The 22,995-nt window shown below is 40.6% G+C and overlaps 1 protein-coding gene across 3 annotated transcripts in view; it reads left to right on the plus strand.

Annotated features, from left to right (window-relative positions):
• Window positions 1-22,995, plus strand: part of LRP1B (LDL receptor related protein 1B) — a 4,835,697-nt gene that overhangs the window by 4,733,214 nt on the left and 79,488 nt on the right. For all 3 annotated transcript variants that reach the window (XM_069616528.1, XM_069616527.1, XM_069616526.1), the window contains one exon: window positions 13,715-13,791. In XM_069616528.1, the coding sequence (XP_069472629.1) occupies window positions 13,715-13,791 (77 nt within the window). The remainder of the gene's footprint in view (window positions 1-13,714; window positions 13,792-22,995) is intronic.

Raw genomic sequence — 22,995 nt, forward strand, 5'->3', positions numbered from 1 at the left:
AGATGGTCTGGTGAGTCTTGTGAGAGCTTTCCTGGTAAAACTCTCAGTCAGATAACAGGGAGCAGCATTGTTCAAGCATTTATAAATGAGTGAGGCTGCTTTAAGTTGTATTTTATCATGTGTTGTCAAGCAATTATTTAGTCTTCTGGTTTCAGAGATATGTTCTCTCCTGGCGGAGATATGTTCTCTCCTGTGTCCTAATGTTTTGAAAATAGGTTGACATTTTACCGGTGTTATCTGGAGGAGTTCTTTGTAAACAATAGCATGTTTTCCACCAAACAATTCTTTGTAGTCGATTTTTGGGACTTCTTGCATTCTGAGATGAATTAAAGCCAACATGAGGTTGGAAACCATGCTTACTTCATCTATCAGGAGTACTTACATATGTTTCAGAATTCTGCAGTTTCTGCTGATCATTTGTAGTATTCTAATTTGTTTCTATTTCTGCTGGGAGGACCAGTAGTCCGTGTAAAGTTACACCTCCTATGATGTAGGCAGCTAATTCTGTGGGGGCTGTTACAACAACTGAAAGGTTGTTTGTCAAGTCTTGTATACATTTGCTGATTATTTTAACTAAGAACCTTTTTGCCAGAACCAGATTGACCACTTACATACAGGAGCAGAAGTTAACATTTTTTTACAGCCAAACATTTTTGTTTCAATAAAACCATGTTCAATTTCTTCAGTGGCGTCTAGATACGTGGTGAGTTGTTCATCATTTAGCTGTTATTTGAGGACTGACAAGTCTTTAGATTGTTTAAATTGATACATGTTATTTTCTACCTCAGTCATGGCTATTTCTGCTTAATTTGAATGAGTCGTTCTCCAAGTGGTTCTTGCCTTCCTGTAAGGGAAGGCTGACTGCCCTCAGGAGTGTATTTATCTAGTAGAGCTTCAATTTCTTCCTCTTGTTGGCGTTCATTGTCCAAAATGTCCTTGTTTTGTTTGAAATTGACATTTATTTATACTGCTTTCTTTTGCTTTGAATCAGCTTCAAATGAGTCATAGTCACCAAATAATTCTTCTTCTTTTCTCCAAGGATTAAAAAGTTACAGTAGGGCTTTGTAATACAAATCTCTATCTTGCAGAGTTTTAAACTTTACATGATTAATTTGGCTCGGTAGGTTTCACTAGGCTTCCTTCACAAGTTGATACTGAATGTTTGCCAGTTGTCTCATCTGGTGTGACATTGTTCTTGAAGTAGTTTTGTGCTATGTCATACAGGTACATTTTTACCGAAGCCATACTTCTGTTTAGGTAGTATGTGTCAATTAAATAGTTTTTAAAAAAATGTCCTGGCTGTTGGGATCATTTGTGGCTATTGTTTCTAACTCTCTTGGTAGGATTGTAGTAGTATTTTCCGGGATGGAGCTGGACCAAGGTTCAGCGAGAGAATGTGTTCAGATTTGCCATCTAAGGTTATACCTAAAATGGTCTCCAACTCTGTAGCACCTGCATTCACCATGCATTACACATTCAAATTGGCCAGTTTGTGGTGAATCTTGAATTATTTGGCTGGTTTCTCTTACCTTTTCCTATATTTTGATATCTTTGTAGAGTTTGTTGTTTTCTTTGAGATATTGGGCCTCATTATGGGTCCGGCGGTAATCCTGCTGGTGCTACTGGTGGGTGGCTGCCGAACCTGTAAGAAATTACCCACACCTGACTTCCTGGTGCCCCCGGGCTATTCCGAGTCTGGTGGCTGGTTAGTCAGGCACTGGTAATGTTGTTAGTCCACATTCCCATGAAGTCCCATAGAATTCCATGGGAATGGGGACACAGGAGCACCGGCACCATTAACAAGAGTGCTGGTGCTCCAGTGAGAGCTCTGTGAACAGGTGCCATTCCACCCGGGAGGTCTGACCCTGGAGGGCAGGACGGCACCGGCCTGAAGAGTTGTAGTGTGCCGGTCTGGAAACAACAGTGCCGTTAGGCTTACCGGTACCGTTGTTTCCGAACCAGCACTTTTGTAAAGAGACCCATTGTAGGGCTCATCTAACTATGTTCAAGTCGACTAGTTGTTGCCACATTTATTTCTCTTTTTTCGTACACCATTAACTAGTACAATCAATGATTGATCAATTGACCATTGTTCTCCTAGAGTTTGTACATTTTCTTTAAGATCTAATGGCAAATATACTATTTTGACACAAATGCCTTTTAGTAACTCAGATGCAGGCAAGTTGGCCGTTTTTGGTTGAAGGCATATTATTTATAATAAGTTGTTAGTAACAGTATGTGATGGCATTTGGTTATTGCCAAGCTTTGTATTGCAGTATGTGCTAACTATTAAGGGGTCAGTTATTTTTTATTAATTTATTGTTTTTCGATATAACGCTAACTGGAACCATTGGGATTCCTCATTGTCCTCTATTTTGTAGGCCATATTTATTATTTCAGTGCTCTTCTTATAAAAAGGTCTGCAACAACAGATACATACCTGGTCTGGTATTTCAGCAGATATGGTTTGCAACTTAGCTATTTCTTTTCTTTATGTGCTTGTTAGGAGGGCAGAGTTTTTGAGGCTTTCACTAATGTTTTCTAGAGTTACAGAATTTTGTAAATCAGCTTCAGTTCCAAAATATTGACTTTGGATGTGCTCTATTTCTCAAAGGAGTTCTTTGGCTGTTCCATGTAGGAGAATGTTGTTTACATTTTGGATTTATAGAGCAAAACTTTTTGCATTAGTACAGTCTATGAATAAGATATTGTATAATGGAATGGTGTATTGCTAACATTTTCATGTGGTGGAAGGTGCTTTTGCAAGCAGTTCCTGAAATGCAGGCTAAGGCATGTCCTTGCAGTCCAGTGTGGCTGCACACTGGGCAGGAGTCTATGGTTTGCAAAGTTTTAATTCAACTTTTGTCTTTTAGTTTCACAAAGTGACTGTGGAATTGTCGTATAGATTTGAAGGATTGTTGGTGTACATTACATATGTAGCTGCATGTCCATTTGTACACTGGGCGGTTTGGGTAAAATGAACATTTGGTTTAAAGTTTGTTGGGGACGTTTTTTCTATAAGAATTTATTTTACCATAATGGTGTCTCCTAACATTTCATACCCTTGGCCATTACTGCCTATGGCAATTGGGTTTTTTGTTCTTGTTTATAAGCCTCTTTATGGAAATATGGTTCTGTGCTGCTTGTGTGAATTCATTCAGCTTCACAGAAGTTTGAAAAGGAAGCTATATTGACATTTCACATGTTTAGAAGTACTTTGTGTAATTAATTGATTAATTTAATTAGTGGTTTAATTCTGTTTAAAATCCATATAAATAACTTTCTCTTTAGTAGAAATGCACTGTCAATTTGAGCTTTGAAGATTAGTCTTCTGCCCTAGTTTGTATGGGTAGATTGTGACTTTTTACCTTTCTTCATAAGATTGTGAAGAACTCTACAGTGGAACATTTTTTGTAAAATTGTTTTTTTTTTAAATGCTTTTCTGTGGCTACATTGACATTGATAGATAGATTGGTAGGTTCATTTGTAGGTCTGTTTTTGTTTGTACATGTCTTTTTTACTTTACATTGTTGCAAGAAGAGCCATCCTTTATTTGTGGTGGCTGGTCTCATTTTGTTTGAGTGAAGTTTGGGTTTGAAAGTTGTGGCATGTATATGCATGTATATGGATGTATTGTGTATGGGTGTGATTGTAGAGATGAATAGAGTGCAGTGTGATTGTGTAGCGGGTTGATAGGTGTGGTTGGGAAGTTTATAAGAGTAAGACCCTGTACAGGGGTGATGGACTTGGGTTAGTGAGTAAGGGAGTGGTGGTGTGATTGAGTAAGTAGGGACATTATGATGTTTTGAGAACGACAGCAGGTGTTATAATGGTGGTGTTCAGATGGGAATGGAAAGAGTGTGAATGTTGCAATATAATGAGTAATAGTGAAAGAAATGTTGATTTGAAAATAGCACTCTAGGCTAATAGATAGTGACCATAAATTGTTACAATTAGAGAGATATACATGCTATATTAATGTACTTACTTTGTAGACTATGAAGTGTGTTATTTTTACAGTAGCTGTGTTCAGCAATCTTCTTCTTTCCTGTAATTGTAAAAAAAAGTTAGTGGGTATATGTGGCAATGGTCAAGTACTTTTAGTAAGAGAGGTTGTTATTTATGAAGGTAGGAGGAGTTGTTGGGAAACAGAGATAATACAGTTCTGTTATGGGTGCTGTACTAAAGTATGTAAGCTATGTTGTTAGAACAATTTGAGTATGAGTTGTGTTGTTTGGGACATTAGAAGGAAGAGGGCTAAAATGAGTTTGAGAAAAATGTGCAGGTCTGGATTATGTTTGTGCTGCTGATTTTAATAAAATAAGTACGTTTTTGTGGTGCAATTTGTTTGTAATGTGTTGCAGTGTTTTTAAGGAATATGGAAACTATGGCCTAGTGGTAATATAATGGTGGATTGTTGTTGCAGCAGTGTTTGGTGTATTATAGTAGAGGTTTGGAAAGAAGAGTACTTTATATGTAAGGTGAAGTGTTGTAAACAGTGTGAGAAACCTGGCGTAGTTCTCCCACCTACTCCTCGGGGATCCTCTATTCAGGTGGCAAGGGAAGGGTGATCACACCTGACTCCACTTGACTATTTTCACAATTATAAAAGGTGTAGTCTCTTTTAAAAGAATGAGTGAGCTGGGGATGTTGTCTGGACGAGAGAGGCCAAGGAACCTAGAGAAGCAGGACCTGAAGCCTAGAGTAGAATGACCTGCCGAGGCATTGACCTGGTGTGTGAAAGGGGCTTCAGCGTGGCTAGGGAGCCATGTCTCCAAGGAGCCAGAGTTAGGCACCCTGCAGCCTACTGTTGGTGGTCAGAAAAGTGCTTTTTCCCTACAGAATTGTACCTGTTCAAAGGGTGCCAGAGGGGAAGGTGGTGAGACCCTGACCACAACCGTATATATCCAAAGGAACTGCTCATCACTGCAATGTGGTCCGGTGAGTTTTATGTCAGTGAGAGAGAAACTTCAGAGCATGCGGTTGACTGGAGCAGAGCGGGAAAGGGATACAGTTTGTAAAGTGGCACAGAGCAGAACATTGAAAGAAGTGTGAGAAACCTTGTAAAGTATCACAGAGTGGAAAAGTGAAGGATGTGAGAGAAAGCTTGTAAAGTGGCATGGAGCGGAAAAGTGAAAAGAAGCGAGAGAAAGCTTAAAAAGCGGCATAGAGCAGGCAAGTTATGGTTTTTTAGCTTACAAAACTGGTGAATTTATGGGGGTTTTCGAGTTTACTTGTAACCATAACATCCCTTTCACTGGATATATTAATTAAACACACCACTGTACAAATAACTATACAAATATAAAAATATGCCCTTGTAATGGAAAGAGCAAGAAATGCAGAAAATAGAAAGATGCAGCACATCTGGTAAAAAAACATAAAAAAAACAGTTGTGAAAGGCAATCAACAGCCACAATGAATTAAAAGGGTATGTATTTTAGTGAAAAAAGGTGCAACATGGACTGCCAGTATGCAGGGCACCCGAAAGTTGGACTAGGGGGACACTGTCAGTTTAAAAAACAAATGTTTTTTTAAGGCAAATATAACTGGCTCGTGCTTTGCTGGTTGCAGCAGAGATAACAAGTCTATGGAGAATACACATACACATAGCCTTTACATTCTGACTTCCCTCACAATCTTGACATTTGTATGATACATATTACGGTGTAGCTTTCATAATGTTATGATATGTCATCAGCCATACCTCAAATTCAGGTATGGCTTATGTTTCAGGATGGTGATTTCTTAGGATTATGTTGTATAGGAACAGAGGTGCATATTTTAAATATAGTCCTGTGCTGTAGTGACTTGGATGTCACTGCAACTGTCAATAGGGCACTTGTGACCTCTGAACCTGCTCTGTGCCAATAGGGAGAAGGTGCTGCAGATCAGGATACTGATGTAGCAGAGCGTATGTGCATATGCTTTTGGCATGGATTTTACTGAAAGGGGATTAGCAGGCCACTAGTTCTGAGTTATAATTAACCACATCTATTTGTATTATGAATACAAATCAAAAAAGCCAGGGCGTCTACACCCTTGCTATATGGCACTCATTCACACACACATACACACTGCACCTCACAGTACTGCATTACTGTTAAAAGATGACAGGTCAATCACAGGTTATCCAAACCCTGTACAGTTCTCTGCTGCTCCCAAGTTAGGTCCGTGCTTTAAACAATACATTAAAATACAGTCTTGAATAAACTGGTTGACACATAACTGCTAAATGTTTGGGTGAGGGTGCAAGACTGTTGATCACCTACTGTTTGCCTTTAGATATGTCTTTCTTGCCCATTCTGGGGTTGTGTTCAGAATCATTACCTTCAAGTTATATTAAAAAATGTCTTGAACTCACCTTGCATCCTTAGATCAAGTTAGTGTTGCTTTTATAGTTTGTTCAATTGAAAATGCATTGTTGTATTCTACCATTCCTTCCTCCTAATCGACTTGCTCATAGTGGTAGGCCACCAAAGCGTGCAACATAAAAGTATTTGTTGACATGATGATATTTGTATAAAAGCCTACAAGATCTGAACACACTATATGCAAAATGGTTTACAATATTAAGCTCCTAAATACTTAGGGCTTAATTCACAGAAGTGTTTTATAATGGCAATACCCCATTTGAAAACGCTCTGTGAATCAGGCCTTAGTCTGCAAAGTTTACAGATGAGGAAGAATATCTAGTGTAACTCTCCACATTATTAAACTACACAGAATTAATATTCTGAAAAGTTGCACCCTGCGTATGAATGCCTATGGGTCCTAGGAGTTCCTCCACTGCTAGGAAAGTTGATACAATCCAGTTCTAAGCTAAGCAAAATGTATCAATACGGGTGAAATTGTAATGTGGCAGGGTTTTATCTCCAGCAGGGGTACTGGTATTTCTTTGCTTTGTGCAGAATATAGCCACAGGGATGAAGCACCTTGCATGCTTCTTTGCCCTACTCACTGTCTCATAGACTTACAGTGGCGCCCATCTCACTTTTTTGCCATAAACACAGTCAAAGTGTTATAATGCCCGGCTCACTTCTCTGCCACAACGACACTCATGAAAGGATAGAACCCAATTGCATCTGTGCCACATTCTCAAAAAAAGGGCTATATCATCCAAGTTGTTAGTTGTATCCCAAGTGTAATGTGTGTCACGTTCAAAGGGATATTTTACCCCACTCACCCTTCAGGGATATAGCACAAAGCTTACTGTTCAAGGATGTAGTGGCGGCCCACTATTTAGGGAAATTGGGTTCTCATTATGTGTTTAGCAGTGAATAGGCATGGATAGGAGGCCTATCAGGGTTAATTCCAGAGCCAGTCCTACCCCTGAGGGGTATGGTGGCAGAAGATAGGTCCTCAATTCCTGCACCCCCCTTTTTTGCCAATCTGTATCTGTGCAGAACTATGCCATCAGCCTTGCCTCTGAATGTATATGCTTCTCAGTGTTTTTTGTCTTTTAATATGCTAGCCACAAAGAGAGAGAAGTACTAAGCAGCAAAGAAAAATTAAGCCGAAAAACATGTACCTGATTTGACAAATCGAGCATATACGGCCCTTCTTCCTAGGGAGGTGGGCCTGCTCCACAAGACCCTTCTTTGGGGTCTGTGCAAGTGGGACATCACTTGGGGACACTCGCCCTTAGGGGACAAGGACTCCCATTCCTTTGAGGAACACCCTAAGCCACACTCACTAGCAGCATATGTGGGACTACCACAAGACCCGTCTTGGGGGTCTGAGCAAGTGGGACATAACTTGGGGACACTCGCCCTTAGGGGACAAGGACTCCTGTTCCTTTGAGGAAGACCCTAAGCCACACTCACTAGCAGCATATGTGGGTCTACCTGCTCTGCAGAATAATGTGATCCCTGTATATTTGGCTGAAGGCAATGCTAAAACAAACCGATTTGGAAATGGAAAAGAAGATGTCTCTTTAAGGAGAAACATACATTTAAAAGAGCTTTCTGTACACCAGTGTTGTACGCAGGGGAAGCCCCCTGTCATGATCATGCCTGGGAGAGGTGGATCAGGGACGAGTCGCAGAGCCTGCAACATTTGAGGAGGCAAAGAATGCCAGTGTGAGATTCTGGTAGCCCAGTGCATACATCAATGGGGAGACAGTTGTGAATCAGGATACAGGAATCTTCTACAGTCGTTTCTGCACATATACACACGTGTTGTGGGCAAGGAAGAAAGGAGATTGGTTAGGGACAACTGGCCAACCGTCCCAAGAGGAGGGATGTATGAACAGGAAGCATGAAGTGCTGGTGTATTGTGTGGCGTCGGAAGAGGAGGTGGACTGCAGCCAAGTGACCAACAGGAGGAAGTAAGGTACATCAGATTGTGAACAAGAGTTATTGAGCAGGTGTGCCACTGACTTAGGATTGGCAGTGGATCTGCATTGTGAGTGTGCATGTTTGTGCAACATGAATAGAGATGCCAGGCTAAGGAGTGAATGTGGAAATACTGGTACAGAGATATTGAGCAGAAGTGTGGGAGGAGTGGCAGTGTTGGAGGAGTAGTTTTCATGTAGGAGTAGTAGTGTGGAGGTAGGAGTAGTAGTGTGGGAGGAGGAGACATAGAGTGGTAGGAGGACTAGTAGTAGTGTGGGAGGAGTATTAGTTGTGTGAGAGAAGTTGTATGGAGAGGTGATAGAGTATGAGGAGGAGTAGTGTGGTAGGGAATGTAGTAGTGCAGGAAGAGAAGCACTAATCTTGTTGAATGAGGTGTAGTGGCAGAGTAGGAATAGTGAGAAAAGAATTAAAATTAAAGGGTGGAGGTAAAGGTGAGGAGAAATGAAACATTGTAGGGACAGGAAGTTGGTAGGGAGGACATGGGAGGAGCAGGCAGAGTAGAAGATTGATAAAAAAGTTGAGCATGAGTGGACCCAGGTACAATTTACAGAATAACTGCAAGGCACACTCAGATTTTCTCATAAGAACACTAGACTACATAGAGAGGTTGGACAGTTAGGAAGTCACAGAGGAAGTTAGCAAGCCTGCTTTTAGGTTGAACATCACAAGCCCAAGAAAACTATTAGACAATAAAGATCAACAAACAATAGCACTAAACAGTGTTATGGATACCTGGGTTAGGGGATTGTGGAAATCAGTGAGAGAGGGATGACCATAGACCCCACAACCAATTTAAAAAGACCTTTGGACCGTTCTGGATCCTCAAAGTTTCACCTGCCCCATCTGTGACAACTAATATCCTGAACACACTGGCTGCCAAATGAATGTGTCCATGTTTATCAAAATGGTTTCCCCAAAACATCTAATGAAACACATATATATTTGTCCATCAGATACAAATCTGTCCATGACCTGCTTCCCGGTCAGAGTTAGCTGCCATTGGACAAACCTGTTTTGGTACAGACATGGCTCAGATCCTCCATTTTCAGATCATATTTTCTTTGACAATGCACATAAATCACAGTCCATATACCTATAGTTGCACTTCTAAGGATAAGCATGTTGATGACAGTGGTCCACTCCACCACAAAATAATCGTAACATTGATATTCAAAATCCTCCTTATTCTTACAGACTGCACTGACCCAGTGATCAAACTGTCAACTCAATATGAGCTCAAATGTGCTTTGATTATCTGACTCCAGGTGGAAGTTAATTTGTTATTTCCTTTCTAAATATCAGCGGTTCATTCCTTTTACGTAGTCAGATTTAATTTGAACCTGATTTATTTCAACAATTACATGCTTTCATTGTACACTATTTTGAAGACATGCACATTTGTATTTGTAGTCCTATTTATTTAAGAACATGGCTGTCAATCGGAAATGACTTACAATAACAAATGTACTCATGGTGGAGGCATGCCCTGAAATGAAATTTAGTGAGCCAATTTGTGAAGCTCTGAGCAAAATGTGCCACATCCAAGGGACAGAACAAAACACCCAAGTTGCATTAATACACAACACTGGTGGGAGTGGTGCAGTCAGTTAAGGAGGATGAGTGGGGATTGGAGGTTTCATAGAGAGGATAAATAAATTAAATTAAATGATGAAATTAAATTATATTTTATTTATATCGCGCTCGTACACAAGTGTTTCAGAGCACGACCAGGCAAAAAGGGAGGGGAACAAGGGGATACACAAAATAAGACAGCAATCTTATGACATCTAAGAAAGCGCAAGTGCATGAAAAAGGGAAAAGGGGGGAGTGCATGGAAGTGGGGAGTGGAAAGTGCAGAGGAGAGAAAAACAGAATGAATATTAAATAACATAAATAAATAAATAAGGGCGGTAAACCCATGGTAGTGCAGCCAGCAAGTGGCAGGTGAAAGTTGGTCAGATACGGTATATCTGATAAGTTCAGAAAAAAAGTGAAAGGGGGACTGTATGGGTACAGATCCAGAACCCTAGTGCAAAGGGTGGCCTGGAGGCAGTGCAGGGGGTGGCAGGATGAGCAGGTACCTGGGCCCGAATGACAGAGGGTGGCCAGGTGCACAATGCCAAGAGGAGAAACAGATCAACAGGGTCTAAGGGGGCAAAGACAGAGGCAAAGAGGAAGGTCTGAATGTTGAAAAGGTTACTATGAGCAGAAGAGCAAGTGTAGTATTGCATTTTTGGAGTTAACTATTAAAGAGCAGACCAAGGTTCCAAGCCTTGGACGTGGTAGTGTGGTAACTCCATTATTCACTCTAATGTTAATGTTGTAGGCCCAGTCCCCGACTTATACGTCCAAAAATCCAAAAGAATAAAGCACACCCCTTTCGGGGAATGAGACCAGGAGAACAGGCTGCAAGAGTTTAGTCGTTTTTATGAAATTGGCATCCAGAGAGCGCTCTGGCAAACATTACAAATGTGTCAGTTTAAGAAGGTAAAAAGCGTCACAACTGACATTATGCTATAGAGGACTACATGGACACAGGATTGGATAAATCATTCGGCCACATATATGTCGATGACGTTGCTCCCGCTGGATTGGTTGCTCAGTTGGCGGGAAGGCACGTGCCACGAGGTCCAGTCGCCTGTGTCCGGGCGGGGGAGGGTCAGGTCACGATGAAGCAGAGCAGACACTAGCTAATCTAACATAACATATTGTTTTGAGCATGCACTAAATAACAGTTGCTAAGGCTCCTTTGAGCAAATCATTATACTCTATAAATTCTAAGTTTAAGATAGCATCATTACTCACTGGGGATTTGTGAGGGTTGTCAGGACTCGGGGATATTGCCTGGGTGGGGTCATTGATCATGGGGTGGGTCTGGGCACATCAGAAGAACGAGGGGGCACTGCTGAGATTTGTTAGTTGTAAGTGCAACATACTGTGACAGAGGTTGGCCTTTGTTAGCGGGGGCACACTGGGGTGGGCATCACTCTGAGGTTACATGGCTGGTACATCAGGAGAATACCTAGCGGGGCCATGGGGTTATATTGGCAGTAATTTTCCAACAGCGGGGGTAAGAGGGTACAGGCAGGTGTGTGGAGGTGAGCCGGTTCACACACAGGACAGTGATCTCAGAGGAAGGGTGAGGCGTTACATATATTTTGTTGCAATTACCTCCGGCTCAGGCGTGAGAATGGAGCTGCAAGGCTTTCAGACTCAGGGAGAAAAGGTGGGGGCCTTGGCGCGCGCTGTGTGAGGCGCTGCAGAGGGGAGAGAACCCTTTTCGTATTATCGCAGTGAGGCCTAGTCCAAAGATGGAGTCGAGGGTGCCTAGAACGGATGCCTAGTGTCTCTGCAACAGCCCCACCTATGTCGTCATCAGCACGGGGGCTGGTTATGCACACAGGGGGGAAGGAAGCGTCCCCCACTGTTGGTCGAGCAAGTGATGCATCTTTAACTGAATGGGTGAGGGAGGGGGCCGGAATGGCACGCCACTCACACACAATGTCAAAGACAAAGAGGAAATTCAAGCAGGACTTTTTCATTTTTGTTTAATGCATATTGATAAAGTACATTGAAATTGACACTTGAATGTCTCCATATATAAACTACACCACATTAAATCCATCTTACTGTAGAAAAATAAAGTAAACACAAAAACAAAACTATTGTCAAAACGAATGAAGTCAAATTACTAATGAGGAAGGAAGCTGAATTCATGTAGCATGCCACATCTGTTTCATTGACAACAGGAAATTATGCTTTCTGAAAATTCAGAAATGCTGTTGTGTATCTCTGCTACCTATGTGTGTTGTTACTATGCAAAAAGAAGCCCACATACGTATCTAGTATTCCAAATGCTATGGGCCTGATTTGCAAACTGACTTTCAATGGTTTTGTGCCATTGTAAAAAGCTTTTGTAAATCAGGCCCTATGTCCATTGTATCATTGCATATAGTCAACAATGCATTTGATCTAACACTATGATCTGTGTTGTGTGTCTTATAAACAGAACACGCTAAAATAAAATGCATCGTGCATTTGACAAAGCATGGCAAGATCTAGGTTCTATTTTGATAGCACCATTAGGCTGTTTCCGTGTTTCGGCATCCGCAAAACATCATGTTAATCTGACATAATTCACAGCTATGTAGTTTGATTTGTATCTTCAGTGCTCTTAACTCCAGGCCCACACACAGTTATGATGTCCGTGGGCCCCTTGTCTACGCATGAGCAGATTCGGATCTGGATCTGCCTTGCAGTCCCAGAGGCACGTGCTTGCTGGTGTATGCTATGATGTTAATGTGTCCCAGAGTGCGGAAAGGACCCTCATGTAAAGACAGCCCTATGCAGTCAGCAAGAGGGCAGCATGATGCAGCCGTGACCTTTGGTGCACTGCTTCATTGTTCGCTAATATTAGGGTATGTTATTTGTTTGTTTGTCACAAAGCAGCAACATAGTAGCCACACTTCAGTACGTATTTGCCGTTGAAAGTATTGAACCCGTGCCCTGTCATTTTATAATTGTTATTATTATTTTTAGTTTAAGTGACAATAATGGGGGTGCTGTTTTTAACAATAACAGCGCCACCGTTACTACCCACTATTGCAACTGCGGTCCTGGACCTGTAACACAGCATTAAAATGTGCCATTACAAATGGCTCAGGGCAAATACCTGCTGCTCTATCTAGTGACTGAAGCGCCCCGCCCCCCGACCCTCGACCCCTTGCACGGGGCTGCACATTTTCCATCAAAATGGGGCCCCGAGTAATGTTGCACTCATATAATCGACCATTACTGAGCACGACAGAGGGATGCTTTTCTTGCGTCAGGTGTAGAACTTTACACCTTGCCTTACAGTCTGTTTAGTGTCAACAGAAAGCCACTAACAGAGACCAAAAACCAAACGAATCAAAATGTAAAGGATACATGATCCTTCTTTTGGTATACTGAAAAAAAAAATCAACGTCGAATGGCATGCTGTAGGAAGTAATATAGCATTTTTTTTTTACATTTTTGAATACAGCATTTATTTTATATTTGCGGCTTTAACAAAACAGAGTTTTAACAATATCGTTAATGCCAATGCATGTTACTTTCTAAGAATACCTAAAACGAAATAGAAGAATGTAACACGAGAAAAGGGCTACTGAGAAGTGTACACTTTCTAGGCCAAACATCGTATACTATTTTCTCACAAAATGCCAAGCTATTTTTACAAAAGCCTATGTGCGTAACTTGGTGTGTACATGCATAATCATTAATGTTGCCTTCGTGGAGAATTGCTTGATCTCTTTACCAGGTTAATGCATTAACAGCTGCCTTACATTAATTCTGCCATTTTAATTGGATCCTTTTAGATGCTCCGCCAACTGGTCCGGCACGCAGTGCGAGAGGCCGGCTCCCAAGAGCAGCAAATCTGACAATGCCAGTACAAGTAAGTGATTCAAATTAACGTTTACAACTGCTCCGATCCTGCAGGTACAGCTGAAGCATGACTGTTGCTGTCCAGCACGAAGCCGTTCCAATTCTTCACCACACCTCTGTGAACAGGAACACGTAGCATGACCAAATGCTGCATGCTACTGTTCCAACATGATCCAAAACTAAAGCCAGAGGTGTCCTGTCTAGTATTTGCTAGATCCACAAGTGCAAAAATACCACTTATTTGCTTACCCTTCACCACCAACTATCCTCCATGCTCCTTCGTCTTCCTAGCAATTCCTTGTTGTTGTTAAGAACATGTGTTTCTCTTGTTAATCCTCTAGCTGCCTCACTACTAACTCGCCCTCATATAACTAAGCACATGTTGATTGTTTTTTCTTCCCTTGGGTCCAATTTGTTTGGCCAGCATTTTATTTATTTATTTATTTATTTATTTATTTATTTATTTATTTATTTATTTATTTATTTGCATTTTTGTAACACACCACATGCCACAGGCCTCAGGGCACACATAGAACAGAGACAGGACATACTGAGTGTTGTGTTTTTGTTGAGATTAAGGCGTATTGTTCTTTAGTCAAGATTGAAGAGATGCAGTGCATGTCTTCAAAGATACATCTGCATTTTATTTGTTGTCGTTTTCAATTCCCACAATAGAGTGCTCTGCCTGTAATCATTCGGAAATCAAATACTCAATTCTATATTCCCAAGCATGGTACATTTCTATAGATGGAAGATGCAGCAGAGTCTCTGGCAACGACATTCCAATAATACTTTTACTCTTCCTTCTTTTTAGAGCCATATTCCTAGGGTCATAGATATAGGGACCGGAGAGGAGGTGTGGAAAATGGCTTTATTTGATTTAATTTGCCTTTTCTCAACATCCGTCAATTTTTCTGCCTGCAGATTAAAAATAAATTCCCAGATGTGTGAAATCATGATGTCTCCTCTCCGTGCCCATACCTCCATTCTGATCGCAGCGAAATAGCATGTGCCATTTTCTTCAGCAATAGGAAAACAACTATTGCAATCCATTCACACTAAAGAGCAATGGCGGTTGCCATATGTGTTAAGGAGGCTGCCATTGCAGGTTACTTTGCACTGAATGGCATCCTTGCTTCACTGCACACATGAGGTAAATGCCTGATCTGTCTAGACTATGTACATTGATGAATCAGAATCGTGGGTAAGACGATGTCCATATCAAGCATTTTCTTTTGTGATCTTACACACATTTTGAAGTAACTGTTCATTTGATATCAGATAAGAAAATCTTCCAAATTAACCTTCCGAATTTGTAACTTCTTATGTCTTTTTGAGAACCATTTCTATGGTATTTTAAGAGACAGAACAATATGGGCCTCATTACAAGTTTGGCGTTGCAGGAAAAAAGTGGCAGTAATTCCATTACATTTCCGTTCTGCCAAATAATATTTTTTAGCAGATTTGCCAGCAGTAGAATTACTGTGTGGTAAATCCACTGATTTTCGAAGGAAAAGTTTCAGATTCACCAACAGCTGGAGGTAAATCTTCCATTTTACCTCCCAAAATCACAGGATTTACCGCACTATAATTCCGCCTGTGGTACATCCACCAAAAATCTACATGGAGTGCTATGGACGCCCGAAATGGGGAATTACCAACACTAGTAAGCCCTTGATAACTCCAAGGGACCAAGTGGTAATAACGGTAATTGAGTTTGGCTGTATTTTGGTGGATTTACCACCTGAATATTACCAAACCTATAATGAGGCCTGCACTTTATATTTTCTGCAGAAGGTAACAAACTCCCATCAACTACCATTTAATCCAATTCTTCTACTGTGATATCCTCAAATATTAGAAGGTAAGTTTATCCCTGGAGTCCATGCATGCCATCTATTTGGCTTTTTAAAAATGTATTATCCCTGACATCAGAAAACAATATCTGTTGCTTGTGTACGGTCTACTGACTTCAACGTTATGCTTGCTGTTTTCATTCAGAGTGTAGTGCTGGCTTTGATATTGACTTGTAAAGCTCTGCACGCATACTGCATTCCACAGAATGAAATGAGCACAATATAAATCAACAACACATCCATACAGGCATGGTTTGAGATCCGGAGTCCTTTCGGAATTAGACGTTGTTTCTTGAAAGCCTAGTAGATGTCAGTGTCCAACTGGGCTGATACTGGGGACTAGCCATAACACGAAGAACACTGTGCAGGCATGCAGGAATATTGTATACAATCTAGTGAACCAGCTCAGGCGCTAATTCTATTCCAAATGAACCGGTTTGAGGAAGAACAGAGGTACCCAAATCGCAACACAGGACTACAACAACAAATACATGGCCTGGTGCTGCAAATGGTTTGAGAATTAGAAATTAAGTATACAAAAACATTTGATTACCTATTAATTCAGAAGGATAAGACATTCCATGAAGTGCAATGAACAATCAATGTGATCAAACAGGGACTGTGATCAATCAGGGACTCAGAGGGCTCACACATGCCACCAGTGATGCACTGAAAAACTGATGAACAAAATCGACATCCCAATCATAGCGACCATGGATGCTATGAGATGTAAAGTCACAGAAAACAAACTTTGTTTTAACGGATGAAATTTGCTAAAAACACTGGAATGGATATTGGTACCACCACATCAAATGAACCCTGGACTATTGTAAGATGAGCATACACTGGGCAGGACAAGTTTCCATTGGAGATACACAAATAAATACCGTGTTCACAGTCAGGCAATCAAAAAACAATGCATATGCTACAACACAATGGCAAGGGAAAAGCCTCTCACCGCACTCCAAACATCCCCTGTCTGGAAATTGTCACAGTGTTAGATTGTGCATTGCAAATTCCAAGTGAGAACCTGCTACCATGCAGAGAAAGTATTCTGCAGGGTCGAAGAAATGAAAGACAATTCCTGTGAACCCTGCCCCTTGATTGTATACATGCAATCAAAAAAACAAGAACAGTCCCTGACCAGAATCACATTTTCCAGAGATCAAGTGCAAATAAGACCTTGAACATACACTTGAAATATGAGGGGATCCAAAACATGCCGACACATCTGCACTGACTCTGCAATAAGATCCCAGAAGAAATTAACAATGTAACATATTGTAATATACTGGGCTGTACTTTTGTTAGGCTCAGACTTTGGGATAATCCCAACGTTGTACTGACCCATAAGCTAATCAGATGTTTGGCCTTCTAAGATCCCAATGGGGGAATTCCTTTGCTGAGGTATGTCAAGGCAAAATTGGTAAAAATGAATAGGACCCATTTGTTTCCATAATCTGTCTGTTAGCAAACTAAGGAATGTGACAACAAGGGTCTATCTGTATATCTAGGGAGCAGGGAGGCTCAGAGAATTATAAAACCCTCGAACAGGAAGCATGCTATTATCACGACCCCTGGTATTTAAAACAATTTGCTATGGGCTCCCAACGTATTATTATTGTGTTTTTCTAAGAGCAGTGTTGGCAGCCTGGACTAACAATACTGACAAACAGTTGTGCCATTTGTGTGATGCACCCAGGGAGGACCTGGCCCATTTTGATTGTTCTGTACACCTTACTCTAGATTGAGAGGACATAGGTTAAAACCACTCATGCAGAAGTTGCGCTTCTGCCATTGTAGACCCACCGTGTCTTACTGGCTATGGGCTGATTTACCCTGTGTGGGGTTCACACTTCTGCCTTTTTTTAAGAATGCATTACTTATTAGGAAATGTTTAATGAAATCCAGAGGAACTTGATTTAATTATGTATTAATGTATTTTAAAGGAGGCTCTTTACTCAGACACAACCCTTAGAGTAGGGCTAGATAGCTTGCGAAATGTGTCTAAACCCATCCGACCGGCAAGGGGCATTAAACAAGGCTGCTGACTGGCCCCTGCGATATTCAATCTATACATCTCAGACGTCGAGAAAACATTTATTGACAGATGCTTTCCACCACGCTTAACTGGCATACCTTTAAGTAGGCTACTATATGTAGACGATCTGATCTTGTTTGATCAGGCCCAGGTGGGCCTCCAACAGCAATTGGATGAGTTGACCATCCACCTCGAATCCCACGGGCTTAAGATTAACATGAAAAAATCAAGAATTCTTACCCTGGGATGTAAACAGGGTGAAAGAGTAAAATCAAAAGCCTGGTATCTAATGGGGGAGAAGATAACAGAGGTAACAGAGGTAACCTCCCTGACATACTTGGGAATGTGCTTGAGTGACAATATCAATGACGCACACAGAAAGGTCACACTGCGCAGTAAAGCGAGAAACATTGCTGCAAGCCGAGATTGATACTTGCATGGCACTGTAAATTTACGCTTCTCCTGGTCATTGAATTTCATCGGTCAAAAGTCATGCCGATTCTGACCTATTGGGCTGGAACATCTCTTGAACTATCTTTAGAAAAGTGGCCTAAATTAGAAGGCATATTCTGGAGGCGGGTATTTTCTCTACCAAAATGCATGCCGGTCCAAGCGATTGGAATAGAGCTTGGCTTTACTTCAATGTACACTTTAACGGTCTGGAAATCCCTGTCCCTCTATCGCAAGTGCATTATGTCATCTAAAGAGGGAGGTTTCATCGTTTCAAATAAAGCCCTGGTAATTAACAACGAGCAGACAATGGTGGAATGGAGAAAGTGCTGCAGGGCCATTTTGGGGAGAGTGAATCATTCAGAAGAGACTCATGCCGACAATCCCCTGCTAGTGAAGCGGGAATTGTATGATCGGACAGAATAGAAACATAAGAAGCCATAAGCAAGCTCGAGGTCTATGGCAAAAGATTTTTAGACCATAGAGAATGAGGGAATGCACCCAGCTACTTGAATAAATTCCTAGTAGTTTTCTACGTGGGCACTTTAGGTGCTTCTGTTTCAAATTGTTCCCTACAAAAGAAGTGGTGGAAGTACAGAAGGATAAACATAACCGAGATCTCTCCTGCAGATTGTCCAAACACACTCTTTAGTCCCTGTTCCACCTCACGTTAGTCTGCCCAGCCTTAATAGACATTAGATCAACGTTAATGGGCAAATTCTTTCACAAATCAGTTACTCTATCGGCCGAAGATTGGTGGGTACAACTGACTCAGGGTAGTCAGATTTCTTTGACATTGACACTGCTTGCTTATTTGAAGGAAGTATTCTCAGCAATCGAGGCATCCAATCATAAGTCCTAACGAATATGTCTCTAATGTGTTCTTATTTTTCTTTTCAACTGGATTTAGTAGGGGTATCGATTTAGGTAAACGTTTTCTGTTTGTAATTATCAAAGACGATGTAAATATGGAAAGGTCTTTGGTAAATCTTTTCCTGTTCTGTGTAAACTAGAACCAGTTTGCAATTGGTCAACACATCGTTTTTTCTTTTTTTTTCTTTTTCTTTTTCTTTTATCTTTTTCCTCTTGTTGGAATTTTAGTGAATAGGTTTTAATTGTAAACCATTTGCTAAATAAAATATATATTAAAAAAATTAAAATGTATTTTAATGGTTCTTATATTTATTGTATATGATTTGTAACTGCTATTGTGGTTTTTTGTACTCCGAGGCCCATGGGCATGTGGCTCTTTTTAAGAAATAAATAAATAAATATATAACATATATAGTGCTGTCTTTATGGAAATAGTTGTATGTTTCTGGAATAAACCTATATGATGATGATGAAAACGCATATGAGAGTATGATCCCATATCACAGTAGGAGAACCAACTTCTAGTCTACTCAGTTTATCCTTATACCATTTGTGCGGAGTACTATCTACTCTACACCCATGTCAGTAGCTTATTTGCACAATTGCAGATGTATAGGTGTGAAGCCCTTCATTGCGTATATCAGCCACTGCTCCCAGTTCTATTTCTATTTTTATTTTTTGAGTTATATACAACTCCCTGGTTAACTTATAGAATTGTGAAGATTTATGTGTGCTCTACTCCCTCTCCTTAGTTGAAAATTAGCATGTATCTAAAAGTGGGCTTGGTAATAGCTGTCTGAATGTAGGATCTGTACGAAAATCCCTGGCCTCAAAACGAAAGTCTTATCTCATTTGTTGAACGGCTTCAAACCTCCCATTTTAATTAAGTGGTTAAATCCCCTTTTCTCTCTATTAGACCACATAGATGTTCTACGTCTGATCTGTATTCTTTAATTAAACAATAGTGAGGTATGGCTTAAGTCCCACACTAGCTTCTACTACCATTCACAAACACACCAAAATGCCTCAATCATTAAATGAACAACTGGAGTATTGAGACACGTGCTTAGGGTGTGCATACAAGAGACTCTAAGATGGTGAATAGGTCCACTGCTTACTTAACCTACACAAAACTAAAAGAAGAGAACATAGCACACCATCAGGCGCTTGTTTGAAAAATAGCAAATACTCACTAATAGTCTTCAAATAGCAAAAACACACCACCCTTGGTTATTCTCATCTTGTAGATTACTTCATTTGTTGTAATGATGTTTTACCTGCCACAGCAATGTAACTTTGCTGCACAGTGCAGTGAAGCTGTACCTCATGGAAGGAATATTCAATACGTTGTAAAGGTTGCAGGAACCAGTACCATCTTAATTCCAATGTTCGAAGCAGAAAGCGATGCTTCTGAGAACTTTTGTGCATTCATGGATGCCATCTCATCCAATTGATGGGCAAAGGCTCAATTGAGACATTTGGGTTTCCAGAAAATGTATTAATCTTCAAATATATCGAGGGGACACAATGTATTAAGCATGAGAATCTCTGTTTTATTCCAATTAACTTTGCATCAGGACATTGATTCACCAAAAGGCCTGGGGAGCGTAAGTGACATTAAAGACCTGGTGACATCAAAGGAAGTGATGTTGTTGACCTTTGTCTGAGGTGGCATCAAATCCTCTTTAACCATGCTGACATTTACCAGAAGTGGCTTGCAGGCATAAAAAAAGTACATAAACTTAAAAACATGTAAAATACAAAATACGTACTGAAGCATACATGAATATTTTAAACAGTAATCACGTTATAACAAGGGTGCTGCCTTCATATGACATGACTGGTGTCATGATATGACAGGGTTAGACTCAATAGTACAACATCGGCCGAATATTGGTTCCACCATTGGGTTCGCTATTTGAATATTTGAATGCATCTTTAAGCAATAAGTATGAGAAAGCATTGATCAATTTTGGTGAGTGCTGTAACCTGCTTCTTGATAAAAATGGACTCAGGCAAACTTACATTGATGAAAAGCCTGGCAAAGATTTACAACAAAATGAAAATTGTAAAATGGGGAAAGATATACAGAGAATGCGATTGTATTAACTACAAAAGGAGCTAACTGTACACTTGAGAAAATTTAAGGATATACAATCCTTAGTGATGAGAGTTCCAGGGCCGAAATATTGTTACATGTATATGAGCTTTTGTCTTAACTTTCTTGGCTTCCTTCAAAGGCAGTGCCTCATAAGTGGGGTAACTTGGCACAAAAGCAACTTTAGTCTCTGTAAAAAGCTGGGGGTGGCAGCAACGCTACAACATTGGCTGTAGTGCAACACTATGGCTGAGCAAAATGTGGTTGGGAAAGTTCATGATGGGATTAGAGGATGTAAACAGTGAAGTCATGTGGGCTTGGCTTCCATATGGATACTGTACTTTACTCTACCAGCTTCCGAGTATACTGTTATATAGGTTCAATAAAACTGGAGCTAATTGCTGGGTTGCTCTTAAAAAGTAATCAGCTAGAAGACCACCTGGTCCGCAAGCTTTCCCACAGAGCACATATTGAACAGGAGTCAGAATGTTTTCAATAGTGATGCAGCATTCCACACCAGCAGAACTTGGCACTGCGGTGCTAATGGGGCCATACCTGGCCACTGATTATCAAATGGGGGCAAACTGAGGCACAAGGTATAAATGTGGAAAGAATATGGGACAGTGGGCAATGTGGGGCAGAATTCAGCACAGAATGCCACAATGGGGGGGCATTTTAACTAGGGAACCCATTTAGGCAGAGCAGAACACTAAGGTGGAAAATGGGGCAGAATTGGGCCTTTCAGGGAAAACTGGACAAAACGGTGCACTTTGGGGATAATTGTATCGGAGCTCTCCACTGGTGGATGACTGGGGAAGAGCCAAACTCTGAAATTCAATTGGGAACCAAACTAGGCATGGAGCCTCATGGTTTTCCATGGGCAGCATTAGCATGGAATAGGGTGCTACTGCTGTAATATGATTACAAATTACGTAATATGTTGTTAGGGCACACGCAGCACAAAAATGTTATTTACAGTGGCAATGCTGAGACATAATAATACAATAGTGGTGGTATGTTCAACTGGCATGGCAGTACTCAATGCATATTTGGCCTCTAAACAAAACCTTTTTAGAGCTGTGCATCTTATAGAGTCATGCATGTTTTCAGTGGTTGCTGGCGAAGTTTTAATTGGAGGGGGTGTAAATATTTCCAACAAATATGTTAGAGTGACTGAACTTCAACCAAGCATAAGTGGTCGGGGTGGGTTTTCCCCTGTGAAAATGTTTTAAATAATCAGTTTAAATGGTGCATTTTACAGCAAACTTTATGTGACACATTCGGTAATAAGTCAGGCAGTTTGCAATTGGCATTGAAGGTAAACTCATGAATAGATGCAAGTCACCAACAGTTAACATGAGCATTTTCCAAAACATTTTCATGATTCCTTTGCCGACAAAATATGCCAGTTTAAAAAAAAAACATGCTGCCTGTGCCCATACATTTCCGTGTTTGCTACACCACTATAGGCCAGTATTACGATATAAGAACATACTCATATTTGCTTTGCCCGTATGTCTCGAGTGATACTATAAGAAAACATATCCACACTGGTTCTGGCAATAATGTATTTGTCATTAAGAATACCATGCTACAATATTCAATACATGTCCAAACTGACTGCACATAAATGCTATCCTAGCAACTTAATAACAAATCATGCTTGTTTCATCATAGATGCACAGTAAAAACTGGCATGTCACAGTATGAAACAGCTACAATGACAGCACAAAAATGAAAGTCTAGGCATGTAATACACCATGAAGATTGTTTTGTCATAGATGCCCAGTAAACAAATGCCATGCCAAAAAACAAGGTAGACTGGCTGCACCAAAATGCCAGTTTAGCCATGTAATATCACATCATGTTTGCTTTATCATAAATGCCCAATAAGAA

The sequence above is a fragment of the Ambystoma mexicanum genome, chromosome 9 (assembly GCF_040938575.1).
Source record: "Ambystoma mexicanum isolate Mex_15411 chromosome 9, UKY_AmexF1_1, whole genome shotgun sequence".
Taxonomy (NCBI): domain Eukaryota; kingdom Metazoa; phylum Chordata; class Amphibia; order Caudata; family Ambystomatidae; genus Ambystoma; species Ambystoma mexicanum.